Raw genomic sequence first — 19519 nt, forward strand, 5'->3', positions numbered from 1 at the left:
ATATTTTTGCATATATTAATTAATTCTAATACATTTTTATTATAAAATTTTTGAAATAATTAATATTTTTTAAATAATTTTTAAATTATTTTAATAATATTTATAATAATATATATTTTTTACTAAATTAACCTCAATCCAAACTGGGAAAAAAAAAATCTCAAACCAAACGAGCCATAGAAATCTGAGGCTCTGTATTTCACTTATTCTTCACTCTCTTCATTTTATGATAAATAAAATAAAATGATAGTCCCTTTTAATTGCAAACATTTGCCTTGACTATCTCCACCAGTATCTCGCATTTCTCAGTGGAGCTCTCAACGGTAGCGTTGAACATTTTGAGGTTATTTTGGTTATTTCATACAGATAAAACCTCTTAACGTAGATCTGGTTAGCCTGTCGATTTGTATAATTTTGATTATTAAAATGAAAGATTCGAAATTAAATTGTGTGGACTTTAATTTTAATTTTTATATGATTTGATTTGAGATAATTTAACTGTTAATTTTTTTAAAAAAATTTTTAAAAGATTTGAACCAATCAAAACAATTCCAATCCAATTTAATAACAACAAAAAACAAATTGTTTTTAATTAAAATTCATAAAACTCTAATTCAATTACAATTCAAGTTAAATCAAGCCGATATAGGACTTGTTTGACATTACTGTTGAAACTTTTATTCAGAAAATTACTTTTTCAAATATATTAGTTAAAGTATTAAAAAATAATTAAAAATTAAATTTAATCAATTTTAATAATAAAAATATTAAAATAATAAAATAATTTTTTTTAAATTATTTTTTTAATAATATTTAAAATAATATTTTTATTCAGAAAAACTGTTTTAAGCTATGAAACTCAATGCACAGGCTACAATGTTTACCGTTCTCACGTTTCACGCAGTTTTAAATTCCCTAAAGTACCCTTGTTATTTTCTTTATTTACCTTCTGCTTGGATAATTCAACCATAACGTCGCTCTACGCCACTGGCAAAGAAACACAAACAAAATTTTCACTTCCCAGTTGGTATCCAAAGTCTCTTTCTCTACAACCACTTTCTCTGAACCTTTTGGTCTTTTGGCTTCTCTGCAACTTTACTTTGTCGAGCTTTCATTTACGGAGAGCCAAAATTGCCTTCATTTGTCCAATTCAGAGTCTTTTTTTATAGATCTTTAGAAAAATCTTTTTTTTTTCCCGTTTCTGTTTCCTTTTTGGGTTCCCATTTGATGAGTGATTGATCTCGTTTTAGAGGAAACTAAAGGTCGTTTTGTTTTTTTGGCAACAATGAAGTCTTCAAGTCGGCTTGACTCGGCTGTTTTTCAACTCACTCCAACTCGGACAAGGTATCGTTTCTCTCCTTTGATTAACTTGCTGACATGTGCAGCTGATTATGCACATAAAGCCACTATTGTTTAGTTTCCTTTTAGCAAATTTGTTGCCTTTTTTTTATATAAAAAAATGACTCACTTACTGTTTGGGTCCTAAAGGAGCAATCTTTTTGTTCTGATTAATTAGTGATTTCTATTATTAGAACCTTCTTGTTTTTTAAACGATCTGAATTGGTGGTCAGCAGGTACCTTTTTTTCTTTTGAATTGGATATTGTTACGTTCTACTTGTTTTTTCATTTCATTTCTGTGTTATGTTTGTATATCTTGTTATTAACAACATTGTTTTGATGAATTTGACTTTGATTCACACTTGAAAATTGTAGTGTCACCAAGGTAAAGTTTTAGTAGTTTACTTCTAATATATTTTTAAAATTTTTTATTTTTAATTTTCTTGTTGATTTGTGAGTGGAATTTGCATTTGTAGAGTTTAATGCATTGGTAGTGAGGTTATTGATTAAAATATAATTAGCTATAGGTTATTGGTTCTCTCCGCAAATGGAAAGACGGAGATAATAGCTTCCGGTTTGGTTAATCCATTTCTTGCCCAATTGAAGATTGCGCGAGATCAAATGGCCAAGGGGGGTTACTCAATTATTCTTGAGCCAGAGCTTGGAACTGATGCAACATGGTTCACAAGAGGAACAGTCGAAAGTTTGGCCTTGCTATTTACTGCTCCTCTCACATTCTGTCTTTTGTTTGTTGTTGTTGGTGGTGTCCATCAGCATTATGTTTTTCTTGGTTTTGATTTAGCCAATATGGGAATCCATTGACCCATGTTAAAATTCCCTACATTTTTCATATTCCCATTCTAGGTTTATGAAGATTCTGTGGACTAGCTAATAAAATTCTTTATTGTGGATTCACAATTTGAAAAAGGGCAACAGCACTTGAACTTCAACATACTGGTTGCAATGATAGTTTATTAGGAGGATAGAGTTTTTAATTTGTTCAGTTTAACAGTTTTTATGTCATGACTTTTGAGTTTGGCCTTCATATTCACCTTCTTAAGCATAATTAATGAACACAGTTATGTAATATTCCAACCCTAATGATGCAATGATGCAGACTAATATGCTTTGGACTTACAGGTTTGTTCGTTTTGTGAGCACTCCAGAGGTCTTGGAACGCGTGTATGCCTTGGAATCTGAGATCTTGCAGATTGAAGAGGCAATTGCGATTCAAAGTAACAATGAAATAGGGTTGGCCATGGTATGATAAATCCTTGAGAAACTTATGATCTGTAAATCGGATCCTCTATTTTGATTTCAGTCATTTTTTATTGCACAGGTCAAAGATCATCAAACAAAATCTGTGGAACACATTGAAGGTACTGTTGAAGAAGACATCTTCCATACCGTTTTTAGTTTTATGAACTTCATGTTAACTTTAATCTATTTGGAATGGTTATACATTTTATGCTTGCTTTTCACCCTCAGTTACTGTCAATTGATTTTTCTTCTTTTTCTTCCTTCTCTTTCTAGTGGGAGGAGGATATGTGTTATCTGGTTTTATACGTACTTTTTTAGATTTTCCATCATGTGTTATAGTTGTATTAGCAAAGTTTTTTAATTTGAGGTGTTATATTTTATCAAGCTTTTATTATAAGAACTAGATACTGAAGAATATAAATCTCCAGATTTGGTCTTGTTTCTATTGGTTTTGGAATAACACTCAATGGTTTTTGACAGGTAGCAGGCCTCTGCTGGATTCTAATGAGGAGAAAGCCATTGTCCTTTACAAGGTGGGTGCACACCTAATAATTCTCATACAATGGTTTTTGACAGTGAGAGAATTGTTAAAACACCTTGAGTGAGAGCATATACCAAGGCCAGTGTCAAATCTCCAACGATTCCGTCTTAATTTTTAAATTCAAACTCAATCATAATTAATCCAACCACAATGCCTATGACATTTTCCTAACGGTTTTCTAATGGGTACAAATTTGTATCCATTAAAATTTATTTGATGCACTTTACTAACATGGTAAATTTTAATTTATAATTCATTAAATGATTTTTCTAATAATCAATACAAATATATAATCGTTAAGATTTATTTAATACACCACACTAGCACAAATAATTACTATTTTAATGATAAATGAACCCACTAGTAAGGGAAAAGTACGCTTACCATTAAAATAAATCTTAATAGGTGTAAAGGGCAAAAAAAAAAAAAAAACGTAATGGTTGCATATTTGTACCAGTTAGAAAAATTATTCATTAAATGTAATTTGCTGTGTTCATTAAATGTTATAGCCCTAAGTATCATGTTTCTAGATCATATTGGTACATCTGTTTTACCCCTTCATATTGAAAATTTCCCCCTTCATTTCCTTTCAAATTTCATGGGTAAAATTTTCCGTGGTAATCAAATTTTATATTAATTAATCTTCATGGTGCTTACAAAATTTATTAATTATAATTCGGTCACTAAACATTTTTAGTAATAAAATAAAAATTATGAAATAAAAAATAAAAAATAAGAAGATGCAACAAAGTAAAATAATTACAACACTATTATTACAATAGTGAACTTGTACTTTATTGCAAACTAAAATTGTTTCAAAATTTTTTATAATAATAATAATAATAATAATAATAATAATAATAATAATAATAATAATAGTAATAGTTAAGAAGTAATTGAAAATAAAATAAAAATTACAATAAAAATAATTTAAATATATATAATTAAAAAAGAATGGAAAAAAAAAGGTAATAAATTATCTTGAAAAAAGAAAGTTTGTAAAAAAAAATAAAAAGAATAGGGGTCCATGTCTCTGTTACTGAACAGTGACTTGGGATTTCGTTTTTGCACATATAATATATATAAAAATTCCTTTCTTTAATATTAAAAAAAAAATGTGTTATGAATTAAATTAAGTTAGACAATTATTTATTTTTTAAGTAGTTATAATTTTTGTTAAAGAAAAGTAATTAATTTTATTTTGTTGAATAACTAAATTACTTTAAAGCAATATTTATATTTTGCAACAGATACATTTAAATGTTAAATTATATAAGTTTTATTGTTTAATATATATAAAATCTATAGGAAATAGCCATAAATGAAAAAAAAAAAAAAGAAAATATTCATCTAAGATGAGTAATTCCACACCCCAACAAAGTAGGACATGTCAATCCAAAATCATCAACACCGGAATTTTTTTTTTTTTTTAAATGAAACTAGATTAACAAATGGGCATGTTTAGTGCACAAAGGATCTCATACTTAAAAGAAAAAATTAATTAAATTTCAGTAAAGTTATTGACTGTAACGCCCTCACTAAAGGTAGTCCGTACATTTTATTGTTCTGATAACTAATGTCTGTTCGGACAGTTAAAATGTCTGGAACTATACCTAGACTATAGTGAGGAGGCATAAATTAAAGAAATAAATGTTAAGAAAATATAGAAAAAAAATAAATTAAAGTTTAGAGAATTTATAATTTGATACAAAAATAATAAAAATAACTCAATATGCACTACTAAGGGCATTTTGGTCATTTCACTCCCAAAGGTGAATTTTGACCAAAATGTCAAAATAAAAAAAATTTAGAGAATAAAATAATTAACATTAATTAAAATTTAAGAAATAGATTAGGAAAATGAGAAGAGAAAAGAAAAGAAAAAAAAAAGAAAAAGCTTAGGAAAATTCAAAAAAAAATTATAAATAGGCACTAGAGGACAAACTCTCATCCACTTCCATCTTCTTCCTCCATTTCTTCTCTCTCTCTTTCCCTCATTTCCTCCATTGTTGTCAAGTTTCCAAGCTTGATTTCCTAAACTTCTACACACCAAAACCCATAGCCCACTTCGTAAAAAATACTCTCCACACCGTAAGGAAGCTATAGACACCCATTGGAAGTAAGAAATTTGAAGTTAGGGAAGCTCAAGTAAGGTTAGTGCACTAATCCCTCTTCTTCTCTTTATTAAACATGAAAAGCATATTTAGCCAAGCATAAATATCATTAAAACAAAAAGAAAATCTAGAGGGAAGAACCCTTAAATTTTTGGCAGCCATGGAACTTGAAGTTTATTGCTTTTAAGTGATGAAAAATGGTTCCATGAGAAAGTGTGATGAGTTGAAATGTTTGGGTGTTTGATTGTGTAGTGTTTATGAAAATTTAAAACTTTGAAAACTAGGGTTTGTGTAAATGCTTGAGGACTTGGTATAAATGTTGAAATTGACCTATTGAGTTGAAATTGTTGCTTATAGAAGTGTATTGCATGCAAAATAAAGTAAGGAAGTTGAAGGAATTGAGATATTGGGAGTATTCAATTTTCTGCAGGTTTGGACTCAATGAGTCCAGTGGGTTTATTGACCCATAACTAAAAATGTGTGACACCAATTGGTATGAGGCTAATTGGAGGTGAAAATAGACTCAAAATAGCCAATTTTTCATGTAGACACCATGCCCAAATTTTTCCAAAATCATGACCAATTCTCTGCCCAAACCTGGATGACCAAACATTGAAACGTGTTCATTTGGTCATAACTCTCTCTATACTGGTCCAAATGACCTAAAATTTCATCAATGGAAAGCTTAGACATAGGGCTACACTTTTCATGAAGACCACTTGACCCAGTTTTGCTTTTAACCAAATCAAATTGTTAGCACAAATTGAGTCACTAAAATTGCCAACCAAGAAAATGACCAAATGACTAATACGTGTTCATTTGGTCATAACTCTCTCTATACTGGTCCAAATGATCTAAAATTTCATCAATGGAAAGCTTAGACATAGGGCTACACTTTTCATGAAGACCACTTGACCCAGTTTTGCTTTTAACCAAATCAAATTGTTAGCAAAATTTGAGTCACTAAAACTGCCAACCCAGAAAATGACCAAATGAACAGTACATGTTCATTTGGTCATAACTCTCTCTATACTGGTCCAAATGACCTAAAATTTCATCAATGGAAATCTTAGACATAGGGCTACATTTTTTATGAAGACCACTTAACCCAGTTTTGCTTTTAACCAAATCAAATTGTTAGTACAAGTTGAGTCACTAAAACCGCCAACCCAGAAATTGTCCAAAATACTGTTCCTTTGGTATGCTTGACCAGTTTTGGCAAAAATGCCATAACTTGGTCTCCAAAGCTGAAAATTGAGTGAAACTAGTGCCAAAAGTTTTATAAGACATAGCACAACAATTTTTATGTTTTGACCAAGCTCTAGAAACCATTGCATCCTAGGGAAAATATTAGCCAAAGTTAGGAATTGAAATATGGAAAATGTTAAGTTGAACCCAGAATGCCATTTGATACCCTTGTGTTCATTTGGCCATAACTCCCACTAGAAAATTCCATTTGAGATGTGCCAATATGATATGGAAACATGATACTTCATTTTTAGATCTCATAAATAATTGCAAATGATATGATACACGAGAATATGATATAAAAATGTGTAAAATGAATATAGACCTGTTAACAGGTGATTAGTGGAGCCCGACAGATGCTAATAAAACAGGGGAGGCTCTGTCCGGGTCTCCACAAAAATAAGATATATATATAAAAAAAAAATTTTCACACATAGAATACATGTTTTAAATGACATCAAAAGTTTACAATAGATATGATAAAACAAGATAGGGTGCTCCGGCACCGAATGTGACACTTCTTGCTCGGCTATACAGCAGACAGGTAAGGGGCGTCACATTGACGATGCTTCTTTGCACCTATTGATTACCACAACAACCAAATTAATTATGTTTCCTTGTTTTTTAATCTATTTTCTTTTTTAATGAGTAATTTCTTTTTATTTCTCTCCTCTTAATCAAAATTTAATTTTCTCTTTAGGCCCATATGTGCTCGAAATCCTGGACATATAGCTGATTTGATTGCTTACACCAATATTTAGAATGCGCCGTATGTATATATGTTCTTTTGCAGTGGTTAACTTAGCTACTTACTGGATATCTTTTAAAATTGTACAATGCATATTTTCCTTTCATATTAAAGTGACAACACAACAAACTCTAAATAAGATATTATATAACCACACCATACATATGTGGTCAGATTGGATAATTAGCAATTTTAGTAATTTTGCTGATTAATGAAATCATATTTGTGCCAATAAGGTGTTAGTTGGATGGTTAACACTGAGACCTGGAGATGGTAAAATTTTAGCTACGTTTGATTTTGAGGGACATCAAATCTCGTTACTCGTCTTTTGGGATTTTTTAAGTTATTTCTAATGATTAGGAGTGATTAGTTTGACGGATAGAGGATACACTTAAAAAGAAAAATTCATGCAAAGAAGAACAATATTCTCTACTAATCTTCCACCTCATAGAACACCTCAACAATTTTAGTCATCGTTATAGCATCAGGGCCGAGTAGATCATTATTTGTTACTTCCTAAGCCAATTTTCATTAGAAGATCAAGCTAAAAATTGTTAACATGGATCACATCATTAGTATACACACCAAACCAATATAAGAATCTTATTTTATTTTTACTATATTATAAAAATTAGCTATAAATTGAATGTATCAGTTTTTTTATTGAGTTTCTCATCGAAATAAGTAAAAATATAAAATTAATTTTAATTTGAATGAATATCTTATCAGATTTTTATAGAAAGTTATTTTCGAAATTAGGTAAAAATGATTTATTAGTGACTAAATTAAATCAATCATCTTATATTATTGGTGACCAAATCTTGAATAATTAGAGAATCATAAAAGCAGATTAGATAGAAATTAACACTGAGAAATGGAAAAGAAAAAGGTACACGAATTAATTCATTACCAGCATGAATGAAAAAGATATTACAATTACATTTATTCAAACCAGACCACCTGCTATAGCAGAGACTTGACCCTAATAAAAAGACAATAAGTATTAGTACCTTGCATGACTCTGACTCTTAACAACAACACCAATTGATTCGTCTATGGTATGTATGCAAGGTTAATTAAACTAATAAGCTCAACTTCACTTCATCAATGGATGCTGTTGCTACTGCAGCTGCTACAGATGTCATCAATATCACCTTCAAAAGAGTCCTCATGTGCACTCACGCTATCATTTTCTTCTCCATCACTTTGTGTTAAATCAATCACTTTTGAGGCACCTGCCGAACTATCCTTTTCCTCTCCATCACTTTGTGTTAAATCAATCACTATAGGAGGAGCTTGAATCTGCTGCTGCTCAGGCAAAGTTGGTAAAGCACTCTTTATAAGTGAGACTTGAGGTGGTGGCACTTCTGCTACTGCTGATTGGGGAGGAGGTGGTGGAGGTGCACACAGACAGGTGGCCTCGCCGTTTAGTGGCAGGACACTTGGAAAAATACTTTTTGTCGGACGATTAAAAGACCCCCTTTTGTTGTTTTCTAGTTCGATGCCAAATATGACACGGTTACATTTGTCACACAGAATTTGGGTAGATTCTACGGAGTTTCCACGGCTTGAGTTCTGACTAGAGCCAGACATGATGATGGAGAAAAAATGAAAAGTTTGCAAACAAAAATTGGACTTGCAAAAAGAAAAAATAATTTCTAAATGGCTTATGAAGGATGAGGGATCAAAGAGAGTCCGTTTTATAGGGATTTTCTTCGTCATCCATAGATCATGAGACCCTTAAAAGGCATATTACCATTTGCATAACATTTATTTTTTACCATTATAAGCTCAATTTTGTGTATTTTGGTGATAAATCTAAAACTTTCTTTTTTTGACACAATGGGCTTAGATTACAAAATTTTATAACAATTTCATCTAAATTTTGAAATTAATTTACAAGAAGTATATATATGTTTTACGTGGCATGCTAGCTGACTTAATTTATTTTAAAAAATCTTAGAGAGATATATTTTCAATTAAAAGAAAGTATTTTACATAGTCAATATAATGGTAAAAAATAAATGTTTTAAATAATGCAATGATGATATTGCTTTCCATATAAAACTTAAGCTAATTAAAAAAAATTAATACAGTAAGATTTACCAATTTTTTATTTTTATAATTGACCTAATTATAAAAAATAAGGTAAACTTTGTGTATTTTGGAGATCAAATCTAAAACTTTCTTTTTGGACACAATAGGCTTAGATTTCAAATTTTATAACAATTTCATATAAATTTTGAAGTTAATTTATGGGAAGTATATAGCATGCTAGCTGACTTACTTTAGTATAAGTTTATTGGACTATATCAAATCAATTGAAATTAAAACAAAAATTATAATTTTTTCTTAATAAAATTGTAATTATCTAAGAAAAAAATAATTTAACTTTGAAGATTATTGTGAGTAGATTATTGTAAGAGTTCTCTTGAGATTAATTGTGTTTATGGATAGTATAACTTTAAACTTGCAATGGATAATTTATTTTTATTGATAGTGAAAGATGGCATATCTATAGATGTCGCCCTGTGTGGGGTGAGTGAATTACGCAAGTAAATATTGGTATTTTATCTATTTGCTTTGTTTTTTTTTTTTTTTGATAGTTTACACGCTTTTACATTGTATAACATGAAATAATATCCGAACCCATTTAATTTTATATATATATACATAAATTATATATTTTTTAATAATTTATAATTAAAAATCAATAATTTTATATAGTATTTAAATTTTACTTACTTAAATTATGATATATAAAAGTTTATAAATATTATTATAATTTATATTATTTTGAATTATTTATTTATATAAATAGAATTAGATAATGGACAGCTATTTTCTCCTTGTGTTCAATTAATTTCATTAATAACTTTCTTTATTGCTTAGGATATCAATCTAATTTTAGCCTTCCACAAATTCTTATATAAAAATAGTGCCATCATTTTCATATATGTCTATTTCACTATCTTCCTTCCAAAATTGGCCATAATGAGAATAGTTCAATGAGCATTAAATTCATCAAATATGTGTTTAGAGAAGAGATTATTCTGTATTCTTTTTCATTTCCCCTCAATTATATTAATTTTTTTGGTCAAGTAGATGATTATACGCACCTCTTGCACACAGATTTTTTTTTATAAACAAAAATTTTATTAATTAATTAAAATTTTAGAGGAAAAAAAAATTAACCTAAACATAACCAATAGCTTCTCCCTCACACCCAACCTAGATAATTACATGTTTAGTGAAAATTCTTCCCTCGTGTAGACATTAATTAATCCTCCATCTATGCCCATTGTATAATACATGCTGCCAAAGCTAAATATGGTAAACAAATTACCTATAAATTAATAGGCATCCTTCAGAACAAAAATATACATATCCTCTCTCTTTCTTTGTAGTTCTGACAAAGAAACTTTTACGCACCATCACTGTGGCCCTAAAAGTCCTTATGCTTCTCCATGAATCGACTGTAGAATTTGTAACCATGTGTTTATGAGCTCACAAGCACTCATAGATCATATTGAACCTCACACGGCAGACTCAACAAGGCAACCAAGCCTCATACCCTACCAAAGAAACCCATTTACCAACCCCTCGTCCCAGACCTTTTTGCCACCAACCTTGCCATTCGCCCGCAAATAGATATAATTTGCCTTCTAATTTCCAAGAAAGAAACCCTATCTTCAGTGCAGCATCCCACTGGTTTCTTTCTCTGCGGCCAACCTCACAGTTGCAAATTTCATTGCTAGATGTAACGAACAACTACACAATTGGTTCACAACAGGTGCCTTTTTCTTATCAACCACATGAAGTGGCCAAAAGTTAATTTTATTTAGTTGAATCACTAAATTACTTTAAAGAAATATTAATGTTTTGCGATAGATACATTTAAATGTTAAAGTATGTAAACTTCATTATTTAATATACATTAAATCTATATAAAATAGCCATAAAAGAAAAAAATATATCTATCCAAGATGGGTAATTCCACACCTAAGAAAGTAAATCGTGCCATTTTTTTTTTAATGAAACTAGATTAACAAATGGGCATGTTCAATGCTCAAAGGATCCAATACTGAAAAGAAAAATAATGCCCATTAATTTGACTGTTATGGGAAACTAAATAATACCCATTATTATTAGGAGCAAAGAAGCACCGTCAATGACTCTACAGAAATTTAATTAATTTTTTTTTTCTTATCAATATGAGATCCTCTGTGCATTGAACATGCCCATTTGTTAATCTAGTTGCCATTTAAAAAAAAAAATTCAAGTGTTGATGTTTTTGGATTGGCACGTTTTACTTTGTTAGGTGTGGGATTACTCATCTTGGGTGGATATATATTTTTTCATTTATGGCTTTTTCATAAAGATTTAATGTATATTAATAATGAAATTTTTATACTTTAACATTTAAATCTATCTATCACAAAACATTAATATTTCTTTAAAGTAATTTAGTGATTCAACTAAATAAAATTAATTACTTAAAAAAAAAGAATTAACTACTTAAAAAAATAAATGTCTAGCTTACTGATTCATAACATAATTTTTTTTTAATGTTAGAGAAGGGAATTATGAGAGCTATATTTGAAAATTGAAAAGAAAAAAAGTCAAGATTTGGCTAGGAACATCTCAAAGTGATCGTGGTCAATGGACCCCTAATCATTGGAATTGCAAAAAAAATAAATAAATAAATAAATATGAGGAGTGAGAAAAAGTGCAAATATGGGTAATTATTTTCTATCAATGGAATATGATAGTATGACCTAAGAAAGCAACAAATGATGATTCATCGGCTCCTGAAGCTATAATGGTGACTAAAATTATTGAGGCATCCTATTAAAGAATATTGAGGCATCCTATTAATGAATACAGAAAACTAAAAAGTTTTAAATCTTTAAAATTGAAAACAATTATATTCAACACTCAAAATTTGTAACAGCGAATTGTAAATTTTTATGGTATTAAAATTATTTTGTGTTTATTTTTTTATCCATAAAAAAAAGCATTCATTACAATTTTTTATAATTTTTATTAACAAAATTTAAATTTTACTAAATTAATTTGAAGTTTCGATATAATTACTTTCATTCTTAAAATTTTATCATTTCTAACTAAAATTAAAACTTTTAATATTAATAATTATTAAAAGTTCAAATTTTTTCTTTCTAATAAGCTTTTTATTTTTTAATATTCTAGGGTTGATGATTTTGGATTGACATGTTTTACTTTGTTGGGTGTGGAATTGCTCATCTTAGATGGATGGATTTTTTTATTCATATTTTTTTTTTTGGTTTTTAGGTATATTAAATAATAAATTAAATTTATATACATTTACATTTAAAATATGTTTATCTCAAAACATTAGTCTGCTTTAAAATTATTTAGTGATCCAACTAAAAAATAAAGAATTAACTACATAAAAGATATAGCTGTCTAATAGAGTTATGCATGATATAGTTTTTTTTTTTTTTTAATATTAGAGTTATATTTGAAAATTGAAAAAGCAAAAAAAAAAAAAAAGATTTCGCTAGGAATATCTCAATGTGGTCTCAATCATAGTATGATTATCAATAATGTGTAAAGAGTTTACCATTTAAAAAACATCAAATGCAAAAGGGTGTATAAGAATCAAGCCCAAATAACAAATAGGTTAATCCTAACTTTTTAATCAAAGCCCATATGAGCCCAATCTCATTTAAAATTGTAATAAATAATATGATATTAGATCTAGGTTTAATTTTAACTTTTGAGTGTAAACTAGATGTCAAATTAACTAATTAATTAGTTCTAATATTTTAGTGATGGTTGAATTAAACTCATATAAGCTCAATCTTGATACTTTATAAACTCTTTCAGAAGCTATTATGGAGAGTTCGAACTCAAATAAGGATGGATTTATTAATCGTTAGATTAAATTTTTACATATAGATTCGTGTATTTTATATATACATTTTAATTGGTTTTACACATATCTCAATACAATTATCTAGTTTAACAGTTGTTAAATTCATTCTCATATAATTTCGAGTTTTATTAAATACACCCTACTAATAATAATTAATAATATCGTATGAAATTGAGTATGCATGGTTTGTTTGATATTTAACATTAAGAAAAATATATTTTTGCATATATTAATTAAATTTAATATATTTTTATTATAAAATTTTTGAAATAATTAATATTTTTCAAATAATTTTTTAAATTATTTTAATAATATTTATAATAATACATATTTTTTTTAAATTAACCTCAATCCAAACTGGGAAAAAAAAATCGCAGTGTCTGTAGTACTACTCTCAAGTATTCATCATGCTCCTCCTGGTTCTTAGAATACACCAATATATCATCTATAAAGACCATAACAAACCGATCCAACTAGGTATGAAAGATGCGGTTCATTAGGTCCATGAAAGCTGCTAGTGCATTTGTTAGCCCAAATGGTATCACTAGGAACTCATAGTGTCCATACCAGGTTCTGAAAGCAGTTTTAGGAACATCTGTCTCCTTCACTCTCAACTGGTGATAGCCTGATCTGAGATCTATCTTGGAGAATACTCCAGCTCCCCTCAACTGATCAAACAGGTCATCTACCCTAGGTAAAGGGTATTTGTTTTTCACAGTCACCTTATTCAGCTGCCGGTAGTCTATACATAGCCGAAGGGTACCGTCCTTCTTCTTCACAAATAGTACTAGTGCTCCCCAGGGTGACACACTAGGGCGTATGAAGCCCTTGTCTATTAGCTTCTGTAACTGAACTTTCAACTCTCTCAATTTAGTAGGTGCCATCCTATATGGAGCAATGGACATTGGTGCAGTACCCGACATGACCTCTATAGCAAACTCCACTTCTCTATCAGGTGGTAAACCCAGTAACTCTTCTGGAAACACATCCGGAAAATCACATGCAGTGGGGATCTCCTGCATGCTTGGGCTAGTCTTCCTGATGTCAACCACATGTGCTAAGAAAGCCTCACAGCCTTTTCTTATCAATCTCCTGGCTGTTGTGGCTGACATGATGGTGGAAAGACAACCCGTTCCTTCACCCACAACTGTAATCACATCGCCATCTACTATCTGTAGTGACATCCTCTTTAGCCGACAATCTACCATCGCCTGATGACGTGATAACCAGTCCATACCCAATATCACATCGAACTCATGGAATGGTAGCTCAATCAAGTCAGCTAAAAACTCATAACCTTGTATTTTCAGAGGATAACCCTTGTAGACCTTTTTCACCATGACACTATGGCCTAAAGGGTTTGTGACTTGTATGTCCTCCTCTAGCTCCTCTACTTGTACCCCTCTATCAACTGGTGGTGTGATACACACATATGAATGTGTGGAACTCGGATCAATCAATGCACATACTGGCAGGTCATAAAAAGAAAATGTACCTCTAATGACATCGGCTGGCTCTGGCTCATCTCGAGCTCTCATGGCATAAGCACGAGGTGCTACCCTAATCTCCTGCCTCTGGCTGTCTCTGCAGTAGGCCTCTGTGATGTGCCAGCTGTATTAGGCCTCGCAGGTCTCCTACCACTCTGTGCTGCTGGGGCAGAACTCTCCATCTGAGGTGGAGCAGTGAGAGCACTAGTGTTCCTCTATGGATAATCCTTCAGGAAGTGATCCGTAGACCCACATCTGAAGCATCCACCTGTCAACAATGTGCACTCTCCTCTGTGCGGTCTACCACAGTGTACACAAGTAGGTGGTGGGCTAATCCCCGTGTAGCTGTACCAAGTGAACTACCCACTGATGCACCAGATTGTCCTCCTCCTCTCTTTAGAGCAAACCGAGACTTCTGTTTCTTGTCGCAACCCTGAGTCTGACCCTGAGACTCCTTAGGCCTCTTACTACTAGTATCTGCTGAACCGGACTGACCAAACCCAGAACCCCTCTTGCGTTGCCTATTCTTTCTGGACTGCTCTTCATTTCTGACTCTCTCCACATCAAGGGCTGATGCTATCAACAGAGAGAAATCTGTGAAGTGGTGAGATGTCACTATCAACCTGATGTTGTTATTCAGTCCGTCCTCAAATCTTCTGCATTTGTCAACCTCTGTCGGCATCAACTCCAATGCATATCCACTAAGTCTCACAAATTCCCGCTCATATTCGGAGACTGTCAGCTGCCTCTGTCTCAGTGCCAGGAATTCTCTCCTTCTGGCCTTCAATTACACATGACTGATGTATTTCTTTCTGAATTCAGCCAGAAAGAAATCCCAAGTGATATATGCAAGCTGTACCACTCTAGATACTGTCACCCACCATCTATATGCATCCTCCTGTAACAGTGACAGAGCACACTCCAACTGCTGCTTTGGGGTGCAGTGCAACTGCTGCAATACCCTCTCTGTCCTCTCCAGTCAATACTCTGCTGCGGCTGGATCATCATCCCTCTTACCTCAGAAGTCAACTGCCCCATACTTTCGCAGTCTCTCTAGTGGAGATCTGTGCACAGGTTGCGGCTGTGGGGGTGGAGGAGGCTCTATAGGTGGTGGTGGTGGTGGTAGCTGTGGCTGTGGCTGTGGAGGTGGAGGTGGCTGTGGCTAGGGAATGGCTCCGATGATCTGACAGAACAGCTATGTCATTTGTTCATAAAAGGCCTGCTGTGCCCTACTCACAGTACCTCGATATGACTCTGCTCTACTAACACTTCTCCCCCGACTAGGAGCAAGTGCGTGACTCTCTACTTCCTCCTCTATCGGTCCTGGAGGTCCGTGCTCTAAAGGATCAGATGCCATCGATCGTATAAAACAGACAAAGAAACAGATCTGCATTAGTGTCACCTCGACTCTATTTAAAGGCTCATGCATGTGATGCACTCTATCTATTTCTAAATATTTAGGTCTAGGACCACTTAAACCTCTGCTCTCATACCTCTAAATGTAACACTCCTCACCCGTCTACAGTGTAGCCAAGCGATGAGTGCCACATTCAGTGTCGGAGCACCCTATCTTGTCTTGTCATATCTATTGTAAATTTTAATATCATTTAAGTCAGGTAATTTGTGTAGAAATTTTTTTTTTTATATCTTATTTCTGTGGAGACCCGGACAGATCCTCCTCTATTTTATTAGCATCTGGCGGGTTCTACTATCACCTGTTAACATATTCATAGTCATCTCACATATTTCCATATCATATTCTCTTTTATCATATCATTCACAACTATTTATGAGATCTCAAAATGAAGTATCATCTATTGCATTCATATGAAAATTCATAGATAATAAATTACAAGTTTTCATTTCAATCTCAAGTTTAATTTCAAGTCCAAAATGAAATACATCATAAACTAGTAATTACATCATGACTAAACATAATGAACCAAAATACTAGTCTATACATGGGCCCTACCAAAATACAAAAGACCAGTGAGGTGACTCTGGACAATGGCAGATCTGGTCAGAGCTCTGTCAGTGCACTACTGGTGCTGTTGCTGTAGCTGCTGGGACTGATCTCCAGTACCTACGCGATGGAAAACCAACGCGCTAAGCATAACGCTTAGTGGTGCATAATTTATAATATTAATAATTTAACATTTAAAATAATATCTGCAACTTATAATTTCTGGGTCTTTTATATTTTTATTCCTCTTTGGAAATACTTAATATTATCGGGATCTTTTATTATTACTTATTGTATTTTAAGTCTTAATTAATTTTTATTAGTGCCCAAGAAACCTATAACAAATTATAAAAGCTGGATGCACAGGTGCATACTGGTTAGACCGCTATATGTCTATCCAAAGATATGTCCTGCTGCACGAGGCCACCGTCGGGCATGAGATCATTGTCAAAGCTTGTAAAGCCAGAAATAAAGTAGGCACAATAGCTAGTAAGTAGGCATATAGCCTGTAGAACAATCATACCAGACATATATTATCAGTTCATGATTTTCTCAGTAGGCAGTACTGCTATCTGTAGTCCCTAATTGGTATACCAATTTATCCAAACTAAATAAATAAGTCTAGGTATACTATGGGCAATTAAACATTTTTAATTAATTTAGCACTATTCACTGTTACTATTTTCTAGTACTGTTCATTGGTATCATATTAATAGGACATTAGTCTCAATTTACATATTCATATCATTTTTAATATTTGATTTTCCTTATGAGTATTTTAATTATCATATATAGCATTTTTCCCATGAACCTTTCTTTAGGTTTATGTTGATGTGTTATCTTTATCTAGGAATTTGACTGGGTTAGGATGTCTATTTAGTCACACTTCCTTCATAACAATTGCTCCTCTATGTTTAAACCTGAATTTTAGTTTTTGAATCACTGAATTTAGGGTTATAGAACTCAAGTTATGAACAAAATACCAAAGGAATAGTATTTTGGACAATTTCTGGGTTAGCAGTTTTAATGACTAAACTTGTGCTAACAATTTGATTTAGTTAAAGGCAAAACTGGGTCAAGTGGTCTTCATGAAAAGTGTAGCCCTATGTCTAAGCTTTCCATTGATGAAATTTTTGGTCATTTGGACCAGTATAGAGAGAGTTATGACCAAATGAACACGTACTGTTCATTTGGTCATTTTCTGGGTTGGCAGTTTTAGTAACCCAAATTGTGCTAATAATTTGAAGTGGTTAAAGGCAAAACTGGGTCATGTGGTCTTCATGAAAAGTGTAGCCCTATGTCTAAGCTTTCCATTGATGAAATTTTAGGTCATTTGGACGAGTATAGAGAGAGTTATGACCAAATGAACACGTACTGTCAGTTAGGGTTCAACAAACACACTGGACTCATTGAGTCTCAACCTGCAGAAAATTTGACACTCCCAAAATTCAATCTCCTCCTTCTCCAAACTCCAAATAAGCATACATGTCACTTCTATTATCATCAATCTCAACACAATTAGGTCAAATTCCAAAATGTCTCAAAATCCCCACTTTCAAGTGTACAACCCTAATTTCAAATATCAAATTCACATATATAACCATGAAATCAATTCCCACATATAATACCTTATTAATTAACTTCCCTAACTAAACTAAAACAAACAAAATCCATCATTTTCATGGTTCCTCTAGGGCTGCCGAATTCTAGGGTTTCTTTTCCAAATTTTTCTTTTTAATTTCATGTAAATCTTCACTTGGTTTAGCATGATTTTCATGCTTAAAGAATAGATTAAGAGTTTTGAGCACTAACCTTTTTTTGTAACTTGTTAAACTTCACTTTCCTTGCTTCTTTTTGGTATTTATAGCTTCCTTAGGGTGTGGGGAGTATTTTTTGTGAAGTGGGCCATGGGTTTTTGGTGGATTAAGCTTGAGAAATCAAGCTTGGAAGCTTGAATATCAATGGAGGAAATGGGAGCATGGGCAGCCGGCAATGTAGAGGGAGAGAGAGAGAGAGAGAAAGAGTGGAGAAGAAGGTGGGTTGGTGGGGATTTGTCTCTTATGGTTATATATATATATATATATATATATATATATATATATATATATATATATATATATATATATATATATATATATATATATTTATATGTGTACTCTATTTTTTTTTAATTTTCATATGCTTTTCTTTTCTTTTCTTTTCCTTTCTTTTCTTTTCTTCTTCTTTCCTAATTCAACTCATAATATTAATTTGTGTTAATTATTTTTATTCTCTAAATTTTATTTTGATATTTAGGTCAAAATTCACCTTTGGGAGTGAAATGACCAAAATGCCCTTCATAATGCATATTGGGTTTCTTTATTATTTTTGTACCGATTTATGAATCCTCTAAACTTTAATTTATTTTTCTCTAAATTTTTTCTATATTTTCTTAACATTTATTTCTTCAATTTATGCTTCCTCACTATAGTTTAGGAGTAGTTCCAGACATTTTGACTGTCCGAACAGACATAAGTCATCGGAACAGTAAAATGTACGGACTACTTATGGTGAGGGCGTTACAGAGACCCGGAGATGGTAAAATTTTAGCTACGTTTGATTTTGAGGGACATCAAATCTGTTACTTGTCTTTTGGGATTTTTCAAGTTATTTCTGGAGATTATGAGTGATTAGTTTGATGGATAGAGGATACACTTAAAAAAAAAAAAAGAAAAATTCTTGCAAAGAAGAACAATATTCTCTACTAATCTTCCACCTCATAGAACACCTCAACAATTTTAGTCATCGTTATAGCATCAGGGCCGAGTGGATTATTGTGAGCAGATTATTGTGATCATCTAAGAAAATTGTAATCATCTAAGAAAAAAATAATATAACTTTAAAGATTATTGTGAGCAGAT

At 31.7% G+C, this 19519-nt stretch overlaps 1 protein-coding gene across 1 annotated transcript; it reads left to right on the forward strand.

Moving 5' to 3' along the window:
- The first annotated feature begins 1110 nt into the window (after window positions 1-1110).
- LOC131179106 (uncharacterized) lies at window positions 1111-3203 on the forward strand. The gene is made up of 4 exons (XM_058144822.1): window positions 1111-1344; window positions 2479-2599; window positions 2678-2717; window positions 3079-3203. The coding sequence occupies exons 1-4, from the start codon at window positions 1286-1288 to the stop codon at window positions 3201-3203; spliced, it is 345 nt and encodes a 114-aa protein (XP_058000805.1). The 5' UTR covers window positions 1111-1285.
- Window positions 3204-19519: the final 16316 nt, after the last annotated feature.

This window comes from Hevea brasiliensis, chromosome 4 (genome assembly GCF_030052815.1).
Source record: "Hevea brasiliensis isolate MT/VB/25A 57/8 chromosome 4, ASM3005281v1, whole genome shotgun sequence".
Lineage (NCBI taxonomy): Eukaryota > Viridiplantae > Streptophyta > Magnoliopsida > Malpighiales > Euphorbiaceae > Hevea > Hevea brasiliensis.